Here is a 26,841-nt window from a genome sequence, read left to right as displayed (position 1 = left end):
AGCAACTGACAAACTGATTTTTAAATTTTATTTAACTTCTATTAATTCTAATCTAAATGTAAACAGTTATTTGTGTCTAGAGGCTCATGTTGTGGCTGTGCAACTCTCACACCTTCTCCCCATTCTAAAGCCATCCTACAAATTACACAAGTTTAGAAATCATGAGGCTTTACTTCACAGTAGCAGTCAATCATTTAAACAAGGTTTTTGGGCACTATACCCCATAGGTATTATTTCTGAATCACAGGCTTCTCTTATCGCCTGTCGTAAGACAAGATAAATTTATTCAGAGAAAAATATATCCTCCGAAAAGGAGTTTTATAACCAGTTCACATTACACATGAGACTGCAAAAGTGAACCTAGCACAGTTTGGCTACTTTATGCTAAAATTCGAAGTGAGTGAGCACAAATCACTGTGTGATCAAGATGTGATCATGATTCTTTTTAAAAAATAATTAGGAAAATGACTTTTACTGAGTGCCTGACACACCAATGGATGTTCTTGGTTGTGAAAATAGCATAAAACTCCCACTTGAAAAATCTTGGAATAGAAAGACACTACTAAGCAGATCTCTCTCTCCCTCGCTCTCCCTGTGTTATGACAAGGAACTGACCTATCAGCATTAACGTAAGGAAAAGAAAAACTTCCATTATTATTCTGAAAAGCTGAAATATGCTTTATACAATAATGCTTCTAAATTTTGGTTGGAGAATTTAGATACCATATAGAAATGTAACTCTGATCATGAAGTTTTACATGCAACCAACATGCCAAACAAAAAGAAAAGAGGGCATTTCTTCTGACTTGTAGAAAAAGCGACTTACCAAGATATACCTGGGATCCTTCTAACGAAGTTCCTCCCAGGGAACTATTCATATGTTCATAGAGCTCCTATAAAATAAGATTCAGTTTAGAACACTTTACCATCAGTTTAGACACTGAATCAGAAATAGAATGACCAGGAGAAAACTGGTTCTTTGAAGCAGTTTTGTCTCTTTGAAACTCTGCCAGTTTCCAGCACTCCTTCTTTCTGTACCTCTATATTTTAGAGCTTGATCCATTCCCATGGTGGTATGGATTCCTAGGATAAATTCCCTCTGTGTCCTTGCTAAATAACTGTCTCTCTCTCACTAGAATCCAGGGGAGATCCACGCTGTATACAATAATGGCAGCCTTGAGAAAAACATTATTCTTCAGTAAAATAGTCATGTAGTTTTTCTGTGCTTTTTGATATGGGAGTTAGGATCCAGAAGCCTGATATATAAACATACGGTGCAGGGTATTAATGAGATAACAATTGTAGAGAAGCAATGCCATAGCAAAAGGGCTATTATCCACTAACAGAAATATTTGTTATAATCAACTGTAGTCATCATTTCCTAATAAAAGATAGTTTTGTTAAATTTACTAAGTAGAAATTGTACATTTTGGGCAGATCTTTGGCCCTTCAATGTTATTTTCAAAGAAGAATGTCTTTCTTAAGTTAATAAACCATCTCTCACAATATTAAAGATCTACTTGATTCATGAATCTGTCTTCAGACACATCCATGGAGGATAAAAAGTTACCTTTAGAATGGAAATTTGTGAAAAATCCTTCTCTTCAAAATATGCATGTGTAATGAGTTGAAGTTTTGCTTGGAGTAAGCCATAGAGAGGCTTAAAGAAAAAGAGAGATTACCATTAGTTTGATAATAGTAAAAACAAAACAAACACGCCACAATTTTTTAACTTGAAAAGACCAGAAAGGAAAAAGTTACTGACAAAGTTAGTATCTTATTATTGCCTGGAGAATCCCAGGGACAGAGGAGCCTGTTGGGCTGCCATCTATGGGGTTGCACAGAGTCGGACACAACTGATGCAACTTAGCAGCAGTAGGAGTAGCATTCACAGTTGAATGTTGTTAAGTCATGTGTTCTAGTTCCTGGGGTGCAGGTACAAAGTAACCACCACTCAGAGCACTGGGTTGAGACTGTGGGCACAGACCTCCGGCGTGTTGCTCTGGTCACTCAGTCACATAACTCTGGGCACTTAACCTTTCCACATCTGCTGCCTAATGTAAACACAGGTATATGGAAGGATAATCCCATGGAGAGAGGAGCCTGGTAGGCTACAGTCCAAGGGGTCACACAGAGCTGGACACGAGTGACTGACTAACACTTTCACATTGAAAAGCACTTACTAGACTATGTGGCTATAGAAAGCACTTAAATGTTAGCCATTAGTATCATACAATTTAAAACATCGTAATTCTGCACACTGTTCTGCTAGGCTGTGGTTACATTTAATCATCCTTGCAGCACTCAGTTCTTATATCTAGTTGAACACTCATGATTAAGTTCATTTTGCCTTTTTTGGCCTTCAGTAGGGGCTTAAAATCTAAAAAAAACTACTAGTCTGTGTCCTTTATTATATTCTATATAATATTCTTTTGTGTATCTGAAAACAAAGTTACTCCTTAATTCTTACCTATTTAAAACCCTCTTCCTACCATTTCCATCCTTTTATGTTCTTTTCTTATGCTGGGAAAGATTGAAGGCAAAAGGAGAAGAGGGCGGCAGGGGATGAGATGGTTGGATGGCATCTCTGACTCAATGAATTTGGGCAAACTCCAGGAGATAGTGAAGGACAGGGAGGCCTGATGTGCTGCAGTCCATGGGGTCGCAAAGAGTTGGACACGATCTAGCGACTGAACAACAATAAAATGTTCTTTTCTAGATGTTTTCTGGTTTCTATGTCCTTTTCAGGATGCAGAAACTAATGCTGCATATATTGTCTAACTAGTTAAAACAAGTTAATAGTTTTATCCCCCAGTATCCCAGTTAATGAGCTTTCCTGGTGGCTCAGTGGTAAAGAACCCGCCTGCCAATGCAGGAGATGTGGGTTTAATCCTTGTCGGAGGACATGGCAACCCACTCCAGTATTCTTGCCTGGAAAATCCCATGGACAGAGGAGCTTGGCAGGCTACAGTCCCTGAGGCTGTACAACTTAGCGGCTAAAACAACAACAAAAGTCAATAAAAATCATTATGTTTCAATGTAAGATAGCAATCAGAAAAAAAAAAAATATCTTGCACTTAATAAATTAAAGTACTGATTAAGAATCTCAGAAGATATTTATTGAATGAATAAACATCAACCAGAGCACTCTGTGCTAGACTCTGGCAGGCAACAACAAAAATCCTGGTTAATATATCATTATTACTATCTAAACCCACTCCAGTGTTCTTGCCTGTAGAATCCCAGGGACAGGGGAGCCTGGTGGGCTGCCGTCTATGGGGTCACACAGAGTCGGACACGACTGAAGTGACTTACCAGCAGCAGCACCAAACATATTTTTAAACATAGGCTAAAAGGCAGTATGAACCATCAGATATTTCTGTGTGAGCCAGCTCTCTCCATCTCCCTGCCTGTTTTATCTGTCCAATAAAACTGGATTTTCACTGCAATTTTATCGTTAGCAGTTACATGTCTCTGAGAGACATTTTTTGTCTGAGATGTAACTTTATTTGTGAAACAAGAACAGTAAATACTTAGATCTCTCTTCTTATGAGGTTTAAAATGACAAGGCTATCTAAAAAGTGCCTGCTATAGAATATCTGACATACAGGCACTTGATAAATGGCACCATTATTATTGTTCTTTGAAGAATGATTGTTCAGGAAGCCTTTCAAAATGGTGTATTCGTCCAACATTCAGCACTCCTATACATTGGTCATCTGGTCCAGTATATAAAAAAAATTCACTGATATATATTTTTTCGGGCTACCCTTCGAGAAACTATGTACAGGAATCGGATTAGCAATCTACCAATTTTCTGATATTAAAATCTTTTATAATCATTTCTTTTCTAGGAGACTATTCTTGCCCTATGTTTAAAATTACTATCTGGGAAGAAATACCCTGATCCTTCAGATCCTATTAGTAAGGTCCATATTATTAAATTATTTTTAAAAATATTTCTCTGTTTAGCTGTGCCGGGTCATAGTTGTGGCCTATGGGATCTAGTTTGCAGACCAGGAACCAAACCCCCTGCAGTGGAAGCACAGCGTCTTTACCACTGAACGGCCAGGGAAGTCCCTCTCCTCATTCCAATAATGCTTTATTCTCAAATAAAAAGCTGCCATGAGTGTTTGATATTAACAGGTTATTTAGTCACTTACCAGCTTGCTTAGAACACAGACACTTTTTTGAACAGTCTCTCTGGTGATATCTGCTTGCCGTACTTTCAATGCCTATTATAAACAAATAGTCACTATTAGAAATTTTTCATGGAAATATTTAAAAATCATTGTTTCAATATAAGATAGCAATCAGAAAAAAAATACTTGCACTTAATAAATTTAAAAGTACTTACTGAGAATCTCAGAAGACATTTATTGAATGAATAAATGTCAACCAGAGTACTCTGTGTTAAGACTCTGGCAGGCAATGGGAATGTAAGAGTGAGAGACCGTCTCTGCTCTCAAGGAATTTATAGTCTGGTGGAGAATACTTTATGCGTAAATTGCCACAATCATAATGCAAACCAGTCATCCTTGGTTCCAGTTTTAAAATGGATACTCCTTTCAGAGACTTTTGTTTCTGGTGAGAAGGGGATAGTTTAAGAGCTTGTTTCTCCAGAGATGGAAGAATCGTCAGCAGTTTTGTTATGGTGGTTATTCTCCACTGTTGGGAGTCTGTCCTGGCACACCTGTATCGTACTGTAGTCCAGTTCTGAGCCAAAACTCAGGTCCTGGTGATTTTGAGGATGACCACATAAGATTTCTGCAGTTCTCTGCTAGGAAACAAGACTTGATCAACCCCAGGAAAGGCTGTGAGGGCAGTAAGAGCGACTCTTCCCCTTCTCATGTACTGCCTGACATCTCCTTGGCTCTGAGTCTTCAACTGCCTGAGAACTGATGATCTGTTGTTAAATTACATTGAGAGTAGAGCCTTTCTTCAATCTGCTTCTACCTCTTTACCTTTATTGGATTCATCCATCAGGTCTCACCTTTGTTCAAAGGGAATGAAAGGCTTTCTCCTAGGCTCTATGGCCTCTGATGTCTGGTTTATCTGTCTAGTTATCAGAAAAGGAGAGAACAGCTTGGAGAAATGGGCAACCCTATAGACTAAAGTGGGTCAGACTCAGGAGGTAAGGGAGACAGGCAGTATGGAGTGCCACTTAAAGGATGTCTAGGCAGAGCATGAGAACTGCTGTTAATAACAACAGTACTGGAGAAATAATTTTACTAGTGATTATACAACTTATTGGAGAAAGGAATGGCTACCCATCCCAGTATTCTTGCTGGGAGAATTCCATGGATAGAGGAGCCTGGCAGGCTACAGTCCATGGGGTTTCAAAGAGTCAGATACAACTGAGCAACTAACACACACACATACAATTTACAGGGGTAAAAGGTGGTAAAAGGAACAGATTTCCAAGAAAAGGCAGCAGCTTGATTCATTCCATCTAGTAATATCAATGTGCAAGGGTAACAGTATGTGAAGAAATCAAATACAAATTCTCAGATTTCTTTATCTCTAAATTCAGTTATTCATTTGAAGGGCTTCCCAGGTAGCTCAGCTGGTAAAGATTCTGTCTACAATGCAGGAGACCCTGGTTCGATTCCCGGGTCAGGAAGTTCCCCTGGAGAAGGGATAGGCTACCCACTCCAGGAGTTTTGGGCTTTCCTGGTAGCTCAGACAGCAATGTGGGAGACCAGGGTTCGATCCCTGGGTTGGGAAGATCCCCTGGAGGAGGGCATGGCAACCCACTCCAGTATTCTTGCCTGGATGATCCCCATGGACAGAGGAGCCTGGCGGGCTACGTCCATGGGGTTGCAAAGAGTCAGACACGACTGAGCGATTCAGCACAGCACAGAATTCACCTGAACCACAAACATTTACAATGTGTTTCCTTGGTTCTAGGCCCTGTGCGTGGAGGGTTATTTCATGTAGTTTACTAGCTTGTTTATGCTGGAATTTACTTATTACTTTCTAATGGTTCAGGGAAACACACACAGACAAAGCAAATGTGGTAGAATATTAACAATGGCTGAATGTAGATGGTTGGTATACAGGTATTTATTGTACCATTCTTTTAATTTATCTGTGTTTGAAACGTTCATTATAAAAATTGAAAGAAAAATTTTTATGTCTAAGTTAATTACCCACCTGAGGAAGCTTTTAAAACTTTGTGATCGCCTAGGATCAATTATTAGAGATTCTAATTCAGTTTGTAGAAGGAAAGGCCCAGCAATTATGCTTAAATTAAAAAGCTTCCAGGTAGTTCTGGTTAAAAACCAGTGTTTTAGAGCAGTGGTTCATCATCTGGCCTGCATATGAGAATCACCTGGGGAGCTTTTAATAATCCTGATGCCAGAACATTAACTCAGAATCTCTGGAGTGGGGACCCAGTCATCCCTACTTATCTAAAACTCTCCAGGTGATTCCAATGTGCAGCTGAGAACTACTTCAGGCTTCCCAAGTGGCACGAGTGGTAAAGAATCTGCCTGCCAATGCAGGAGACCTGGGTTTGACCCCTGGGTTAGGAAGATGCCTTGGAGAAGGAAACGGCAACCTACTCCAGTATTCTTTTTTTAAAAAATTAATTTATTTATTTTAATTGGAGGCTAATTACTTTATAATATTGGCCTACTCCAGTATTCTTGCCTGGAGAATTCCATGGACAGAAGAGCCTGGCGGGTTACAGTCTGTGCGGTCACAGTCGTACATGACTGACACATACCAGTACCACTACTTCAGAGTATTAATGATTTCATAAAAGGAAAGCGATCTACTCAGAAAAGGTATCCCCACTGCAAAAAGAATGGTGGTGCTCAGAAATACAGCAGGAAAGGTGAAGCTACCCATCTCGGTTTATTTGAATTTATTAATCAGAGCTATTATACTAAGTTAGGCATTAAGAGGGCAGGTAAGTTTAAGAATGATCAAAATCTTATAGATAATTAAGATAACTTGTGAGTAGTTTGCAGCTACTGTCAGTACTTTCCACTATTTCTAGAAAGCTTCTAAAAAAAAGAAAAACACTCATTACCGTTCCTTTTTTTAAGGTTTCATACCAAACATTAGAAATAGAAAACTCAAGGATACCATGAAATTGAAATACAGTATTCTGAAGATAAATGGATAGTTTAGGTATCACTATCTAAAAACAATGTACCAAACATTATGATACAAATATAGTCACTAATCTCAACTTAGAAAAACATTCATGTGAATTAACTGGTACAGTAGAGAAAACAGCTAAACAGTTTATAAAAATTTAAAACTATATTACAGGTACCACATAAAAGATAAAGGCTTATGTATTTCCCCAGATTCTACATCTTAAGTGGCCAGTACAAGGAGTTTTCAAGTGTTTTTTTGCTTTTCATTTTAACTGTCTTACCTTGGCTTCAATTTGTCGATAGCAAGAGATACCATATATAGTGGCTCCATTTCCATTTCTGGGTGGCAAGTGAAAAAACACAGTATCTAAGAGATATACAGAAAAATGTAAATACCAAAGTAGACTACTTATATTTAATAATCAACTCTGACATTAGTATAATGCAGTCATTGAAACAAAAATGGTGAAGTAACAGGAACCCATGTCAGATTTATTTCTAGCATCAAACCACTAGTTTCTTAGAATTCCTCTCACTGCCTTTCAGTGTATACTCATCACACAAAAAGCTCTAGAGGCTGAATTGTAACAGGATGAATTGAGACTACAGCTGCCCTTCTCAGAAAATACTTTATTATACAGGATTATCCCAGATTAAAAGAAAGTAAAGAATCATACAAACCAAAGGCAACACAGAAATTTTGAACAGATCCAGGAAATTCTTAGGACAATTGAGGAAATCTGAATGTAGGCTGGATAGAAGGTGGTATTATGGAATTACTGTTAAATCTCTTAGCTGTGGTAAAGGTCAAATCCAAAGTCATCCCAGGAATGATCTTATTTTTAGAAAATGTCAGCTGAAGTATTTACAGATAAAGCGTCATGATGTTTACAACTGACTTTCAAATAGTATAGGCAAAACCGTGAAAGTGTTAGTTGCTCAGTCGTGTCTGACTCTTTGAAACCCCATGGACTATAGCCTGCCAGGCTGCTCTGTCCATGGGATTCTCCAGGCAAGAATACTGGAGTGGGCAGCCATTCCCTTCTCCAGGGCATCTTCCTGACTCAGGGATCGAACCTGGGTCTCCAGCATTGCAGGCCAATTCTTTACCATCTGAGCCACCAGGGAAGTATAATATAGGCAAAACCGTAGACATATATAAAGAAAATCCGTCAAATATTTACTATTCTTCCAACTTTTCTGTATGTTTAAAAGCTCTCATACTAAAAATATTTTTACAAAAAGATTTGTGAATTGGCTATTCCCGGATACAAAATAAAAAGTTAAAAAGGTTTGTGAGGTTAAAAATACAGCATTTAAATTTTATGTTAAACTGCATAGTAGGATTTGCCTCATTTCATACAAAAAGTAATAAATTTTAGAAAAACAAGCAACCAAACCAAGTTTAATCTGGTGTCTTGGAAGAGCCTATAAAACCATGATAAAGCATATTTCTTCATTAAGCCATTCAAAGCACTCATGTATAGGGTGATAGGCGATTCCGTACTAACTTCACAGCGCTGCTTTCTTTGAGGGTGTTAACACGCTCCTCATGCATGAAAACTTTTAAGCAGACTGTGATGGCAATGCTTCAGGAGGAGAAACAACCCCAGGTGTTTTCAGGTGGGCACTGGGAGATGAAGCTAGTCAACCTGTAGCTAGAGCTTCAGTCAGCCTGCAGCTGGTGCAGGTAACCTTCCTGAGTTTGCCTCTGAGAGGAGTCTGAGGTTTAAATACCGAAAGTGCTACCAATAGCAGATGTCCTAATATGGCTAATCTCTTACCTTGGCCAGAGCTCTTGGCAAAAGAGTGGCCAATGTTCACCAACCATTGCCAATATAAGCCTGGCACTCCTCTGCAGATCCTCTAGTATAAATAACTAACTGGTCATCTTCAAACAAGCATTTAAATATTTTATGAACAATCACTAGGCCAAATGTCTTTCCTTACCAAAGTACTCAGACTCTAAGATGTCTGAGCAAATGTGAAAAAAACAAAAAAGGCACCTACTGATTGCTCCACTGTCTGTTTACATACCTTCTTGGTAGTTGTGTGCGCCATCTGGTAGGGCAAGGAAGGGCAAATACTTCCACTCTTCAGGTAAGGTGTGACTATCATGTCCATCTCCTGGGATCAGGGGTGGGTAAGAGAACTCGACCTAAAATGGTAAGGAATGTTAGCCAACAGGGCGAAGATCAAAGGGAAAGTTATACCTCAACAGGCAAAAATGCTTTCAAACTCTCAATGACAGAAGTAAGGATAAGCCATGCTTGTTGACGCCATTTGACAATATCAATAAACCTATGGGTGTAGAAGAAAAAGAAAAAAGGAGGAAAAGGAGAAGAAAAAAAAAAAAGTAAGCCTTTCCCCTTTGTTGATTTAAAGGAGTTTAATTTTGATGTGTTTAAGGGTAGGGTGTAGGTGGTGGTGGTGACTGAATTGGAGATGTTTGGGAGTTGTTGCCAAATAGATCAATACCCAGTTGTGGATATGACTGGTGATAGAAGCAAGGTCCGATGCTGTAAAGAGCAATATTGCATAGGAACCTGGAATATTAGGTTCAAGAATCAAGGCAAATTGGAAGTGGTCAAACAGGAGATGGCAAGAGTGAACATCGATATTCTAGGAATCAGCGAACTAAAATGGACTGAAATGGGTGAATTTAACTCAGATGACCATTATATCTACTACTGTGGGCAGGAATCCCTTAGAAGAAATGGGGTAGCCATCATGGTCAACAAAAGAGTCCGAAATGCAGTACTTGGAGGCAATCTCAAAAACGACAGAATGATCTCTGTTCGTTTCCAAGGCAAACCATTCAATATCACAGTAATCCAAGTCTATGCCCCAACCAGGAACGCTGAAGAAGCTGAAGTTGAACGGTTCTATGAAGACCTACAAGACCTTTTAGAACTAACACCCAAAAAAGATGTCCTTTTCGTTATAGGGGACTGGAATGCAAAAGTAGGAAGTCAAGAAACACCTGGAGTAACAGGCAAATTTGGCCTTGTAATACGGAATGAAGCAGGGCAAAGGCTAACAGAGTTTTGCCAAGAGAACGCACTGGTCATAGCAAACACCTTCTTCCAACAACACAAGAGAAGACTCTACACATGGACATCACCAGATGGTCAACACTGAAATCGGACTGATTATATTCTTTGCAGCCAAAGATGGAGAAGCTCTATACGGTCAGCAAAAACAAGACTGGGAGCTGACTGTGGCTCAGATCATGAACTCCTTATTGCCAAATTCAGACTTAAATTGAAGAAAGTACGGAAAACCAGTAGACCATTCAGGTATGACCTAAATCAAATCCCTTATGATTATACAGTGGAAGTGAGAAATAGATTTAAGGGACTAGATCTGATAGAGTGCCTAATGAACTATGGATGGAGGTTCATGACATTGTACAGGAGACAGGGATCAAGACCATCCCCATGGAAAAGAAATGCAAAAAAGCAAAATGGCTGCCTGGGGAGGCCTTACAAATAGCTGTGAAAAGGAGAGAAGCAAAAAGCAAAGGAGAAAAGGAAAGATATAAGCATCTGAATGAAGTGGTGTTGGAGAAGACTCTTGAGAGTCCCTTGGACTGCAAGGAGATCCAACCAGTACATTCTAAAGGAAATCAGTCCTGGGTGTTCATTGGAAGGACTGATGCTAAAGCTGAAACTCCAGTACTTTGGCCACCTCATGCGAAGAGTTGACTCATTGGAAAAGACTCGGAGGCCGGGAGGGATTGGGGGCAGGAGGAGAAGGGAACGACAGAGGATAAGATGGCCGGATGGCATCACTGACTCGATGGACATGAGTTTGAGTGAACTCCGGGAGTTGGTGATGGACAGGGAGGCCTGGCGGGCTGTGATTCACGGGGTCGCAAAGAGTCGGACATGACTGAGCTGAACTGAACTGAACCAAATAGATAGTAACTGAAGACAGGGAGCCCTGAGAAAAACCAATATCCTCCTGAACTGAGTAGGAGAGAGCCAACAAAGGAGCCTGAGAAGTTGAGTCAAGATCTAGCTTTGCTTCCCATCAGTTGACTCCCTTGGTCCCAATACTGGAGCTTATGGTTTCAATGGGCTGTTAGCGGGGGTGAGTGGGCATTAACTACCACTTTAGGTTATTTTTTGCCCCCAGATTGAGAAATGATCAATGAAGTCTCTCTAATACTGTGTCTTATAGAAATAACAAAGTTTTTAGCATAAGCCCGCAGTTTCTGGCATTCCCCAGGTTTACCAGCATTTTTCCCTCTCCTTCTTTGTCTTTTGGTTGTCTCAATGAGAGCTGACAAAATTCAATACTGAAGACCTGGATTGTATCACACTGACTTACATTTAATTTTCTTTCAAAGTATACTTAAAAGGGATTTGCATTGCATCAGTAATAAATACACTAAAGTTGGAACAACATAGGGATGAGAATCACTTTTAGATCTCACCTTTAACGTGGAAGGACACGATGGCTGATTTCCCTACATTTAAGGTAATCAAGGTGCCACTAGTCATATGAGACTGATTATAAAAGGGCTTTAGAAATGATTATTTTTGACAGGTAATCTAGTGCCATACTGAAATGTTTAAATTTCCCTGCCCCCCACCTCCAAAAGCAATCAACATTTCAGTTTGAAAGCATTTTTCAAAGGTTTGGTTTATGGAGTCAAACTTTCTCTCCAAGATCAGGTATTTAATATCAGTTAACTGGAGGCATAAATAATCTCAAGTTTTATACTGGCAATTCTTCAAAGTGTGCTGCTGCAGCTAAGTTGCTTCAGTTGTGTCTGACTCTATGCAACCCCATAGACGGCAGCCCACCAGGCTCCCCCGTCCCTGGGATTCTCCAGGCAAGAACACTGGAGTGGGTTGCCATTTCCTTCTCCAATGCATGAAAGTAAAAAGTGAAAGTGAAGTTGCCCAGTCGTGTCCGACCCTCAGCAACCTCATGAACTGCAGCATTCCAGGCTCCTCCGTCCATGGGATTTTCCAGGCAAGAGTACTGGAGTGGGGTACCATTGCCTTCTCTGTCTTGAAAGTGTAAGGGGAGGCAAAATGTGCCATAAAGAGAAGGATGTAAGTTCAAAGCTGAAGCTATGAATCAGGTATTTACAAAGTTAAAAAAGAAAAAAAATTACCAACTCAGAATCCTTGGTTTAACAGGAAAAACAACAAACCCCCCCACACAAAACACCAAGGAAATAAATTATTGTATTTTATGTAAACACTAAAGTCCAATATATAACACTTAACATAAGAAGACTTGGTAATATTACAAAATAATTTCATTTGAAAACCACTAATTTTAATGTATAGTATTTACTTAAAAAACATTTAGTATGGAATAAACATGCTTTTAAATAAATATAAGCATCATGGATTCAAATGATCACAAGTGTATATCAAGAAGTATGTTGCTCTTTATGATCCAAAAAGTTTTTGCCAACTAAAAATTATCACTTGAAACCTGTCTATACAAGGATTAGGTCACTAACCCCTGCAGTCACGGACCTTCAACATACTTTGCACGGAATTTAGGGCAGAGATTAGGAATGCGGAACTCTGTGCTCTCAGAAGAACTGGCAGAGCAGGCTGTCAGATTATTTTCAGAATATTTATGAGCCTAAATTCTTACATCTAAAATCTTAAAATTTAGATATAATTCTAAATTATATCTAGAAAAGCACTAAAATCATTGACAAGGATATCTGCTCCTTGTGACTAGCAGTAACCCTTTGCCAAATGTGTGCTTAACTCCATGTATTCCCCCTTCTCCAAAATCACACAGTATTGATATATATACTGACCTCCCCAGCTACCTCTTCAGAGCAGTTCCTCAGACGTTTCCTAGAGGCTGTCTCCAGGGCTATACTCCTCATTTTGCCCCCAAATAAAATTTAACTCACAACTCTTATGTTGCGCCTTTTTTTTTTTCATTCGACAAGTTTAATCGTGAAAATTCCAAAAGAAAGTAGTACAACAGTGCTCAATCTCTTATTTAAACATATGAAAGTAATTTCAAAATTTTTACTCATTATTGAAAAACATGAAAAAAATTATTCACACTTTGTGTTGACAAGAGTATGGGGTTTGGCTGTGTAACTATAAATTGGTACAGCAGTTTTGGTGGCTATTTGGCAGAATTATCAAATCAATAATACATTTACTCTGACTTAAGTTCTATTTTGGAGAAGGCAATGGCACCCCACTCCAGTACTCTTGCCTGGAAAATCCCATGGACGGAGGAGCCTGGTGGGCTGCAGTCCATGGGGTCGCGAAGAGTCGGACACGACTGAGCAACTTCACTTTCACTTTTCACTTTCATGCATTGGAGAAGGAAATGGCAACCCACTCCAGTGTTCTTGCCTAGAGAATCCCAGGGACGGGGGAGCCTGGTGGGCTTCCGTCTATGGGGTTGCACAGAGTCGGATACGACTGAAGCGACTTAGCAGCAGCAGCAGCAGCAAGTTCTATTTTAGGAATTTATTCCATGAATACACACAGATATTCACATGGAGCAGTACAAAAATGTTCACAGTAATATGACTTACTGTAGCGTAAAAATTGGAAAACTAAATATTCATCAGAGGATTGGTCAAGTAGATTTTACATCAGTTCTCTGCAGCTGTTAAAAAGAATGGTAGATTTATATATATAGATAAAGCAAGACAGGTGTGATATACTGTAAAGTAGGTAAAATAAAAGCCCTCCAGACATGTCCATCTCCTAATTCTCAGAATCTGTCCTTACTTTACTATGCAAAAGGGATGTTGCAGACAGGATTATCTCCAGATGGGGATTATCCAGGTGGTCCCAATGTAATCACAAGGCTCCTTATGAGAGGCAGAAGAGACAGAGTCAGAGACAGTGATGATGATTTGCTTCAAGATGCTTTGAAGATGGAGGAAGGCACTTGAGCCTTCAGAAGTCCCTTGAGCGAAGGAGTGCAGGTGATCTCTAGAAGCTGGAAGATGCAAGAAAACTAATTCTCCCTCAGATTATCCTGAAGCAACGCAGAGCTGCCAACACCTTGATTTTAGCCTTACTAAAACCCATTTCAGATTTCTGACCTCCAGAACTCTTAATAAATTTGCGCTGTTTTAAGTGTGTGGCTTGTGGTAACAGCAATAGAAAATTAATGCAACTATTAAATTTAATGAGGAAGCAGGGTATCAGTAAATATAGTATAATCCTACTTCTACTGTAATCCCATTTATGCAAATAGTTACATAGCACATCTTTGTAAATGAATTAAAAAACATCCTTGAAGAGAAATGTTTTTCAAGGATGTTTTTTAATTCATTTACAAATTTGGAACTCCTTGTGGTTATTTTTGCCTTTTTAAATAAAAGCAGTCATTTAAAAATAAATACAGTTTACCTAAAGTAACGATAATTTGCATAAATGGGATTACACAAATAGCAATGTGGACAAAAATTAGCAGTTAGAATATCTCTGAGAGGTAAATAGAGTTGGAGATAAAGGAATATTCCATTTATGCAAATAGTTACATAGCACATTTCTCTTCAAGGATTTTTTTTTCTTTTGTAACTCGTTTTTAAAATTTCCAAGTTATAGAAAATTCGAACAATCTTATAACTTTCATCTGTATTCACAAACTGCTAATTTTTGTCCACATGTGCTTTATTTGTGTTGCACGTGTATACGGATACATTTTCTAAACCACTTGACGGTAAGTTGAAAATATTATCGTTTACTTTTAGGTAAACTGGTATTTATTTTTAAATGACTGCTTTTAGCATTTAAAAAAGGCAAAAGATAACCACAAGGAGTTCCAAATTTCTGAAGGAAATCTTATTTACATCCTATCATTTTGGAAGCAAAGGGAGGTGAAAAGATCTATTTTTCTGATGATTTAGTTAACAAGTTACCAATGGCCAGAGTCTAATTAATATCTGAGGCTATGTTATGTTCAATATATTCTCCTGATTCTACTGAAGGAAAATCTGCTTTGAGTGACTCTAGTTGGAATATAAAATATAGTCAACTCATCAAACTGTTTTAAGTGTAGATACTATGTATGCTCTAAGAATTCCATGAGTAAATTAAAGCAGCTTTAGACTGATTTGCACCCAGAATATATTTAACAACACTTCTTTGGGAATATGTATTCAGAATTTCAAACAGCCAACTTTGGTGATACAACTTTTTACAAATTGAACATTGCCTATATTGTGTTGGCAACTTTCTAGAATTCTACTGGTTTACCTGCCACCAACAAATCCTTGCATTTGGAGATGGCTAAACTTGCTAATCAAGTTTATAACACTTCCACACAAACTCCTTTGTGTCTACACATAAACAATAATTTCAATATAGTTTTGTTTCATTATTTAGTCAACTCTCTACTGTTGAATATTTTTATAGCTTTTTTTTAAAACATTATTATTAGCTATACAGGACAGTTAAGTGTAATGTAATAAAAATATATATATATTTGACCTATGTCCCTGGTCCTAACCCTAAGCTCCTACAACCCTTTGGAATTTTCCAAGTGATAGGAACATCTTTTGTTATTCAAAAGAAGATGCTTGCAACCACGCCAGTGTCTGAAGGCTGGAGGAGAAGGGGAGCAAAGAGAACAAGATGATTGGATGGCATCACCGACCCAATGCACGTTAGTTTGAACAAGTTCCAGGAGCTGATGAGGGACAGGGTGGCCTGTCGTACTGCAGTTCACGGGGTTGCAAAGAGTCAGATACGGCTGAGCAACTGAACAACAACAAGCTAAGGAGGTGGACTCTAGGTGGGGTTAAATGACTCTGGAACCGGGCCTGGTCACCAGAATGAGAAAGCCTTGATTCAAAGCTAGGAACTGTCAGCTCCACCTCTCAATCTCAGGGAGGGGAGAGGGAGTGGAGATTGAGTTCAATCACCAATGTCTACTGATTTAATCCATCATGCCTATGTAATGAAACTTCCATAAAATCCCCAAACAATCAGGTTCAGGAAGCTTCTCAGCTGATGAAGACACTGAGGTGCTGGGAGGATGCTGTTCCCAGAGAGTACTTGCAAGTTCCATGCTTCAGCTCATATACTTTATCCTATGCATCTCTCCCATTGGGCTATTCCAGAGAGGTATCCTTAAATAAATCAGTAAAAGTAAGCAGTGTTTTCCTGAGTTTTGTGAGTTGCTCTAGGAAATCTCAGAATCTAAATGGGGAACACGGGAACCCCTGAATTTGTAGCCAAGTTGGACAGAAATGCAGGTAGCCTGGGGACCTGGGACTGGTGTCTAAAGTAAGGGCATCTTGTGGGGCTGAGCCCTTAAACCTGTGGAGTATGAGGCTAACTCTGGGTAGCTAGTGTAGAATAGGACTAAATTGTTAGATACCCAGTTGATGTGTGGGGAAAAACAAAACAACAGTGAATCTGTTATTTGCACTTAATGGGATTTCTAAATCTTAAGGTGTAAATTCTACATATTTTGAGTGCTGACTGAATACTCTGTATGCTCCCATTCAATATATCCAAAATAATCCACAGACATACAATTCACGGCACAAAGGCTTAAGAGGAATTCTCTTGGAGGTTACCTGAGACTCTTACATAATACTCTGTTGACTCAAAACACAATTTAAACAATAAAGCCAATAGAACTAAGCAGAAAGTAAAGGCAGGTATATAGGCAGTCTCACTGTATAGTCTAGGGGGACCCACCAACAATGGCAGTCTACTGGAAGGGCTCTCCCCTGCAGCCATGCTGTACAGGGTCTGCACACTGTATATGGCAGCCCTGAATATATGTGAAAAATCACTGACAAAAAACAAAGTATATCTCCAGAGACTAAGAAATATTTAGAATGATTATCATCCAGTAAGAGAACTATTATATAGTGAAAGTTCACAGCCCAAAATCTAAGTTAAATATGGGGATCAAACATGGTATCTGGTAAGGTATTAGCACAGACAGTGTGTAACAAATGTATCAATTGCTCCCCTAAAAATATTAAATTAGTAAATATTAATATATAATATGATATTAATATATATCCCCTAAAGGATAACATTGGAAGGACTGATGCTAAAGCTGAAACTCCAATACTTTGGCCATCTCATGTGAAGAGTTGACTCATTGGAAAAGACTCTGATGCTGGGAGGGATTGGGGGCAGGAGAAGCGGACAACAGAGGATGAGATGGCTGGATGGCATCACTGACTCGATGGATATGAGTTTGGGTAAACTCCGGGAGTTGGTGATGGACAGGGAGGCCTGGCGTGCTGCGATTCATGGGGTTGCAAAGAGTCAGACATGACTGAGCGACTGAACTGAACTGAACTGAAAGGATAACACTAAATATTAAATCACACATATTTCAAATATCTTTTTATGTCAACAAACACTCATATGGCAAAATCTATTTTGATCTCAATTAGCAATAAAATTTTCACACTTAAATAACTTAAAAGAAGATAAGAGGAGGGAAAAAGAAGACAAAGGATGATTGTCAACAAGTGAAAACTGAATTGTTGTTTAGTCGCTAAAGTCAGAACTGGACATGGAATAACGCACTGGTTCAACATTGGGAAAGGAGTACATCAAGGCTATATTATTACCCTGCTTATTTAACTTATATGCAGAGTACATAATGTGAAATGTCAGGCTGGATGAAGCACAAGCTGGAATCAAGACTGCCAAGAGTAACAATAACTTCAGATGTGTAGTAGAGAAGGCACTGGCACCCCACTCCAATACTCTTGCCTGGAAAATCCCATGGACGGAGGAGCCTGGTGGGCTGCAGTCCATGGGGTTGCTAAGAGTCGGACACGACTGAGCGACTTCACTTTCACTTTTCACTTTCATGCATTGGAGAAAGAAATGGCAACCCACTCCAGTGTTCTTGCCTGGAGAATCCCAGGGACAGGGGGGCCTGGTGGGCTGCCGTCTATGGGGTCGCACAGAGTTGGACACGACTGACATGCCTTAGCAGCAGCAGCAGCAGATATGTAGATGACACCACGCTAACAGCAGAAAGCAAAGAAGAATTAAAGAGCCTCTTGATGAAGGTGAAAGAGGAGAGTGAAAAAGCTGGCTTAAAACTCAACATTCAAAAAACTAAGATCATGCATCCAGTCCCATCACTTCATGGCAAATACACAAGGAAACAATGGAAACAGTGACACACTTTATTTTGGGGGGCTCCAAAATCACTGCAGACAGTGACTGCAGCCATGAAATTAAAAGACGCTTGCTCCTTGGAAGAAAAGCCATGAAAAACATAGACAGCATATTAAAAAGCAGAGAAATTACTTTGCTGACAAAGGTCCATATAGTCAAAGCTGTGGTTTTCAAGTAGTTACGCACGGATGAGAGAGATGGACAATAAGAAAGGCTGAGCGCTGAAGAACTGATGTCTTTGAACTGTGATTCTGGAGAAGATTCTTGAGAGTCCCTTGGACTCCAAGGAAATCAAACCAGTCAATCCCAAAGAAAATCAACCCTGAATATTCGTTGGCAGGACTAATGCTGAAGCTCCTTACTTTGGCCACCTGATGTGAGGAGCTGACCCATTAGAAAAGACCCTGATGCTGGGAAAGACTGAAGGCAAGAGGAGAAGGGGAGGACAGAGGACGAGATGATTGGATGGCATCACTGACTCAATGGACATGAGTTTGAGCAAACTTTGGGAGATGGTGAAGGATAGGGAAGCCTGGCGTGCTGCAGTCCATGGAGCTGCAGAGTCTGACACCACTGATTGATTGAACAAGTTACTAAGTTATATCCAACTCTTTTGCAACCCCATGGACTGTAGCCAGGTTCTTTTGTCCATGGGATTTCCCAGGCAAGAATACTGGAGTAGGTTGCCATTTCCTTCTCCAGGGGATCTTCCCCACCCAGAGATCAAACCCACATCTCCTGCATTGGCAGGCAGATTCTTTTACTACTGAGCCACCAGGGAAGCCCAAAAGCTGAATAATAATTTTCTAACCACAAGGAATAAAAAGACAATTTTTCAAAATGCTAAATGAACTATGTAAAAAATAGTGACATATGTTTACTCTCCAGGAATAATAAAAGTTACCATCCTTTCCCATAGTTTTCAAGTCAAATTGGGGTCCCCTTCCCTGGTGGCTCAGAGGGTAAAGAGTCTGCCTGCAATGCAAGAGACCTGGGTTCGATCCCTGGGTCAGGAAGATCCCCTGGAGAAGGAAATGGCAACCCACTCCAGTACTCTTGCCTAGAAAATCCCATGGACAGAGAAGCCTGGCAGACTACAGTCCATGGGATTGCAAAGAGTCGGACACGAGTGAGTAATTTCACTTCAGTCAGAGTCCATTTACTTTGTCTTCAGAAGCAAAAGGTTGGAAAAACACCAGTGAAAAACTACAAAACCAAAACAATAACATAGTGTCCTAATGTGAACTTTGAGTACTTCAAAAATACCCTTGTTTGCTATCTAACAATGCAGCATCCACTCCACTGTCAGAGACCCATAGAAGCCACAGTGCCAAACAGCACATCAACTAAACACATCCGTGGACTCCACTGATAAGGATACAAGGCTTACTGAGGGAAGGAGAGGACTTCATGAGATTCTGAACCAGCTGCTCCACTTCTCTGCTTCCTTTGTAAGCATCTTAGGGATTTGTTTTTGTAACAGTCAAAACATTATAGGCACCAAGGCTCTGTCAGAATTTTTCACTTTAAATGAAATGCTGGACATAGAAAGTAGGTCTTCTCTAAGTTATACTTTCCTTTGCAAATTTCTGGAAGATTCAGTGCTAGAAAAGAACTGGCACTCTTCCTCACTATTCTCTAACAAAGTTGGCAGAGCTGAAATTACAAAGGGATATAAAGAATTCCATATACAAAGCCCCTAGAGAAGGAAATGGCAAGCCACTCCCATACTCTTGCCTGGGAAATCTCCTGGACAGAGGAGCCTGGCAGGCTACAGTCTACGGGGTCGCAAAGAGTCGGACACGACTTAGCGACTAAACAATAACAATGGGAAGACAGGAAGAGAAATTATTAAAAAAATATCTGGTGCAATGTCGAAGACTGATCTTCTGGATAAGATGATATAAATGAAACATTAATCTCTAGGCTATTGCAAATATATACTAAGATGACAAAAAATTATTTTCTTACAGGAAAAAAATTAGAAAACTTCTTAATAAATGATTAAATCTATTTTAATAAACTCTGTCTTAGCAATCTGTTACACATAAATTTATTTTGAACATTTCAATACTGAACTTCTACACGGCAAAAAAGATTTCAATTTCTGGGTGTGCACCATACCCACCAAATACAACCTAACAAATTACTAATATCACCTGTGAAGGCTATGGGAGCAGGAACAGGTTTCATTAACAACTCTGCAGTGATTCCCTTAATACATAGGTAGCAAACCTTGTGACAAGTTGGATTAAGAAAATACAAGTGCAGAGGGCTGCTTTCAAATCTAACTGAACACCCAAACAGTTTACCCTGAACTTGGACTTCTGACGATTTAATTACCTAGAACACTGCCGACCAGGAACAAGTGAGAAAAGCATCTATCAGCTTAACTAGCTATCATGAACCCCTAGATAAAGAGAATTCTTTAGGTCTTCTTTCAAAATTCATGACTGTCATTGTATTTCATACACATTTAGTAGATATGCCCTTCCAGTCCACACAAGAAAAGAAGCAACGCATGAGAAAGAAGGGAGGGTAAGCTGAAAACTGCGGCGTTGTTTCTGGTCGACACTGAAAAGTAACTGCTAACTGCTCCATCATCTCCCTCTCTCTGACTGGTTATCAAAAGCCCCGCTGAGTCAGAGGCATGTGCGAATCACCCTATGTTAAAATAAACCCAGAATGCCATAGTACAATGGGTGACATTTGTGATGAAGACAGAATCATCCAGAGTAATTTAAATTGTGTCCAGGATATTCTGCTTCAAAGTTTATTTTAACAAGCTTTCCATTAAAAAAAAAAAAGAAAAGAAAAATGGTGCAATGTCACAATGATGTTCTTTGCTGCACTATTTAAAACAGCAAAACACTGGAATGCCACCTAAGTGTCTAAAAAGGAGACCAGTTAAATAAAGATTTCAATAAAATACTTAGCTATTTTAAGATGCTAAAATTCAATACTTCTCAAAATGGAAGATATTAATGGTATAAAGTTACATTAAAAAGGCAGGTCAAAAAACTTGTTTATAGTTTAATACATTTCTGGAAAAAGCTATGTATATTAATTAAAAATGGAGAAATGGAGGAATATTTATCGAGGCAGACTTCTCTAGGATAAAGGATTTTAAGTGCCAGTCTTCTTTTGTCTCTGTGTTCTCACTTTTCTACCACAGTGAACACATATTACTTCTGAAAAGAAATGTCATTTCTTAAAACAGCTGAAATACTATTTTAAAACCTGTCCAAAAAATCAACTTAAATAACAGCCTCTAAAAATATCCTAGGAGAAAACTTGAGTTTTTAATCTGATGGTGTCTTAACCAAAGAATATAATAGGACCAGTCTTTTTAAAAATTATTCAGTAGATAGGTCTTCATCTTCCTCTTATAGTGCCCATCCCTGCAATTTCCCCATATCTAGCAAAATCTGTGCTCAGCAAAGGATCTGCAATCACACCGATAACAAGGAGAAGACTACCCATGATATTACTTAGGTAACTTATGGGTTACTGGGGATCAAAGACTTAAGGTAAAGAAAGAAATTTATATATTCTTAGGCTCTTAGGCACTGTCTAGCCATCTGCGGAGAATCTTAAGACAAAAGAATCTTCCTGATTTCTTGAAGGTTGACCCCCTGCCCGCTATCCTGCTTAGCTGTGATGCCAAGGCCTAAAAAAAAAACCTATTCCACTGCTACTAAGTGTTAATGTTGCAGCCCTGCAAAGTGAGAAAGTTTCATCATTTCAGCACAGAAAAAGCATGGCTGAAATCAGGTGGAAACCTCCACCCACATATAAAAATGCAATGGAGGGCCAGAAAACGCAATCTCATTTCGGGAGTTTTTCTGCATAGCTAAAAAAAGAACAAAAAAAACCCCCCAAACTTTAGATTTTATTCTTCCCTAACCTCTAATTCTCACAAAATTTGTTTTTACTGTCCCAAAGACCTATTTAATTACAACAAGAATTATAAATAAGATCTCCCCAATATTTCATCATTGTCACCACAGGATCCCATCAACAGCAGGTGCCTAAACTGTGTATTTGTCAGCCAGCCTTCTGTCCCCAAAACCTGAAGTGGGTCAGAACTTGACATTATAACCCTAATGTAAACCAAATGTCCCTCCAGATCTCCTCAACCCACCCCTGAATTTACAATGCTACATCCTGCCACTCAGTCCAACAGGAAAATACACTGTTCTCTTCACTGTATCTAGTTGCTTTATTCACTGCTGTAACTAGTGCAAACATGAGTTCTAGTTCTTTCACGATTCTACCTTTTAGAGAAGTACAGGCTGGTAAAACCAGTTTCTTCAAGAACTAAAACTGCTAGCTATGTATATAAAACCATGAACTCTACCAGAATAGTGGCCAAAATTAAAGCAATGATTCCAACTGTTTTTGGTTTGGATTTTTTTTTTTTTTTTGGCTGTGCCATGCGGGATCCTAGTTCCAGGTCCAGGGATTGAACCTGTGCCCTCCGCACTAGGTGCACAGAGTCTGAACACTGGACTGCCAGGGAAGTCCCTAATTCCAACTTTCTATGACATCATTTTTGGAAAATAACTATTCCCTACTAATTTGAGTGCTTAAAAAAGTTCCACTCTAAGAAATAACCAGATTTATTTGCTATACATTGATTACGTTATTTTGCCAAAATTATGGTGAATCTGACAAATTCAGTTTATATATTTACTTCCATAAAGCAAATAAAGAACAAGCAAAACTCTGGGACACACAATCTAAGCAAACTACTACAGAGAAGTCTATAAATTACCTCATGTTAATGAGTCTAACTGCAGGTGGCTTTTTAAGGAAGAAGAGTTCTTTACTAAGTGCTAAATTTTAAACAATTTCAGGGGAAGAGTCAGAATGAATAAATATTTGAATATTTATTGAATTATTGAATAAATAAATGAATAAATAAATAAATATCAAAACCATTTGAAATGTCATGGTAGTACTGTAGCTCACCTAAAATGTCCTAAATGTTAAGTATATCAATAAATGAGAACGACCACTAGAAACGAATGTGTACCTATAGAAGAATCCATCCCCATGAATTAACCAAATAAAAGTGAGAAAATAATCAAATGATAACGTTAATAGATGTTCATTCTAATTTAAGAGGCATTTTTCATTTAAAATACATCTGAAGGCCTCAAAGGTGGAAAAATGTCAGAAACAAGATGAAGGAATGAACATCTACATGCCTAGTTTGAGGACCTTCAACACAAATGGCTTTTCCTCTGGCCCATGTGAACGGACCTGACTTCTTTATCACAGCATTATAGAGCACCTTTACAGCAGAATATAGCAGAAGAGTCTACAAAGATTTAGTACATTCCTCTAGATAAAGTCACCATGTTCAACCCAGCACAGTGTTACACGGAGTTACTTTTTTAAATGAAAGTTTAACTTAGGCTCACTTGAATCTAAATATTATAAATTACAACCAAGTATGGAAATTTTTTCTATGAATGATCTCAGTGCATTGAATGAACTGGTGCTCAACATGACCTGCAGCATTTTCAGTACTTGGAAGAGCAGTCTAACAAAGCACCCTCAAACCGCCTAAAACAATCCGAAGCCAGCCACAGTTCAATGAGCCATGTACTTTTAATCCTTTACACAAGAAGGTACCTGATTAATTCATCCTGAGGGAAACCTTATGTAATTAAAAAGTCTGAAACACCTGATGCATTTAACTTTCAGTTCAGTTCAGTTGCTCAGTCGTGTCCGACTCTTTGTGACCCCATGAATCGCAGCACACCAGGCCTCCCTGTCCATCACCAACTCCTGGGGTTCACTCAGACTCATGTCCATCGAGTCAGTGATGCCATCCAGCCATCTCATCCTCTGTCGTCCCCTTCTCCTCCTGCCCCCAATCCCTCCCAGCATCAGAGTCTTTTCCAATGAGTCAACTCTTCGCATGAGGTGGCCAAAGTACTGGAGTTTCAGCTTTAGCATCATTCCTTCCAAAGAAATCCCAGGGCGGATCTCCTTCAGAATGGACTGGTTGGATCTCCTTGCAGTCCAAGGGACTCTCAAGAGTCTTCTCCAACACCACAGTTCAAAAGCATCAATTCTTCAGCGCTCAGCTTTCTTCACAGTCCAACTCTCACATCCATACATGACCACTGGAAAAACCATAGCCTTGACTAGATGGACCTTTGTTGGCAAAGTAATGTCTCTGCTTTTGAATATGCTATCTAGGTTGGTCATAACTTTTCTTCCAAGGAGTAACAGAACATCAAACATATTTAGATTTTTGACAGATTAAGAAAGCAGAGTTGGATACATGCACCCCAATGTTCACTGTAGCACTATTTTCAGTAGCCAGGAGATGGAAGCAACCTGAATGTCCGTTGACAAAGGAAAAGATAAAGATGTGGTGCATATATAACGGAATATTATTCAACCATAAAAAAGAACTAAATAATGCCATTTGCAGCAACATGGCTGGACCTAGAGATTGTCATACTGAGTGAAGTAACTCAGACTGAGAAAGATAGATATCATATGATATCGCTTGTGTGTGGAATCTAAAAAAATGGTACAAATGAATTTATTTACAAAATAGAAATAGAGTTACGGATGTAGAAAACAAACTTATGGTTAGTAGGGGGAAAGGGAGGAAGGTTAAACTGGGAGACTGGGACTGACATATATATACTACTATATAAAAATAGATAATAAGGACCTATTTATAGCACAGGGAACTCTGCTCAACACTCTCTAATGATCTATATGGGAAAGAATCTAAAAAAATAGTGGGATTTATGTGTAACTGATTCACTTGCTGTACATCAGAAACTAACACATTATAAATCAACTATACTCCAATAAAAATTTTTTTAAGAAAGCAGAGTTGTAGGTCTTCTAGAATCATTTGCAAAAGTGAAGAACATCATTTAAGAACTAATACGACGTATGTTTTGCCTATGTGTTCAGTCATGTCTGACTCTTTGTGACCCCATGGCTGTAGCCCATCAGGCTCCTTTGTTTATGGAATTTCCCAGGCAAGAATACTGGAGTGGGCTGTCATTTCCTACCAACCCAGGGATTGAACCCTCATCTCTTGTGTCTCCTGCATTGGCAGGCAGATTCTTTACCACTGAGACACCTGGAAAATCCAGTATGACTTATATTGGATTTTTAGTACACTTTCTTGATATTTTATAAAAACTAAGGCAAAAAAGGGAGGAAAGTAGGGCAACCAAAAATTAGAAATGTAGTTGAACAAACTATTTTCCCATCTTTTTCTATACTATTACACATCAACTGAACATCCTATTCCAGCTGGATGAACTTCCATTAATTTATACAAATGTCTCCAGCAAAAGTTTAATTATTTTTGACTGCATTGACCTGTCAGTTTTATCAACCAACTCAGTGTGAGAGCCTTTTCATTCATTTGCTCTGCTGTCTGAGTGGAGTGGCTATTTAGCAGTCCCTAGGCACCACCTGACTACCACCACAGAGGATTTTAGAAGTTTTTCAGATTATTAACTCACACAATTTTAACTCTCTTTAGAGTCTAGAAATCATAGTGTCATTTCTCCACCCAATTTCAATTTGAGGAGCAATAGAAAAAAAAAAACGATTATTAGTGAGTTAAAATTTTTGTGAGAAATAGTAATAGTTCTATTAAAATTATAAGTAAAAACTATAGAATATGCACTAGTTCAATCTAAAAATCACCTTTCTGCTCACTGCATTTTGACTTTAACAAATTATAACAAATTCTTGTTTGATTTGCAGAACCAGGTTCTTAGCTCTTCAATTTCTGCCATTCTATTTAAGTATACTTTTAAAAAAACTGTTTTCAGTCAGCAATAAGACAATAACAACGCATCTTTCACTGCATTGTGGTAGAACCTTCTGCATTCTCTTTAATTCTATCAGCACCCCAGGTGAGAAAACACTCAGTAAGTGTATGTATTAAAAAAATCATTGCTTTGGTCTCCATGAGGCATCATGCAGATTACAAAATATTTTTGTAATATACAAGGCATGTATTTTTCCTTTCTACTAAAAGCCTACAACCTAAAAGTGCTACTAAAAGAGTTGCAGTTATAAAGACTAGGGACATCTGGGCTTCAATGTCAGTGCTGACAATGAGGCTCATCTTAACCAAACTAGTCAGGCTCCTCTGAACTCTCTTCTCAATGAGGCTCTGACTTTGGGCTTCCGGGTTCACCTCTGCCTTGCCTAATTTTATCAAGTATCCCATTAGGTGGCTTTAGCTAGAAACCCCTCTGACCCTTGATGTAGTAAGTTTCCAGCCATTGGCCCCCACTTTGCTCCTTGGCTATAAATTCTCATTTTAGGGAATCCCCTGGTGGCCTAGTGGTTAGGACTTGGTGCTTTCACTGCTGGGGCCTAGGTTCCATCCCCAGTTGGAGAACTAAGATCCTGCAAGCCAAGCAGCATGGCCAAAAAAACCCAAAACACACAAAACAATCAGTCTCAGGGCTGAAAGCAAAAGCCATATAAATCCTGAGAAAGATCATGGCATCCAGGTTGCTGCTTCACCTCAGAGTTCTGCTTCATTTTAAAATCTGTTGTTTAGTGCTCTTTAATCCCTAATTGGA

General features: G+C 39.0%; 1 protein-coding gene across 1 annotated transcript in view; it reads right to left on the bottom strand.

Moving 5' to 3' along the window:
* Positions 1 to 26,841, bottom strand: part of AVL9 (AVL9 cell migration associated) — a 58,653-nt gene that overhangs the window by 29,329 nt on the left and 2,483 nt on the right. Inside the window, exons 2-6 of the mRNA XM_005889122.3 lie at positions 9,150 to 9,270; positions 7,394 to 7,479; positions 4,164 to 4,235; positions 1,571 to 1,660; positions 827 to 893 (exon numbers count right to left, since the gene is read on the bottom strand). Of these exons, the coding sequence (XP_005889184.1) occupies positions 827 to 893; positions 1,571 to 1,660; positions 4,164 to 4,235; positions 7,394 to 7,479; positions 9,150 to 9,270 (436 nt within the window). The remainder of the gene's footprint in view (positions 1 to 826; positions 894 to 1,570; positions 1,661 to 4,163; positions 4,236 to 7,393; positions 7,480 to 9,149; positions 9,271 to 26,841) is intronic.

The sequence above is a fragment of the Bos mutus genome, chromosome 4 (genome assembly GCF_027580195.1).
Source record: "Bos mutus isolate GX-2022 chromosome 4, NWIPB_WYAK_1.1, whole genome shotgun sequence".
NCBI lineage: Eukaryota > Metazoa > Chordata > Mammalia > Artiodactyla > Bovidae > Bos > Bos mutus.
The sequence above is the reverse complement of the archived record's forward strand: the minus strand, read 5'-3'. Positions and strand labels throughout refer to the sequence as shown.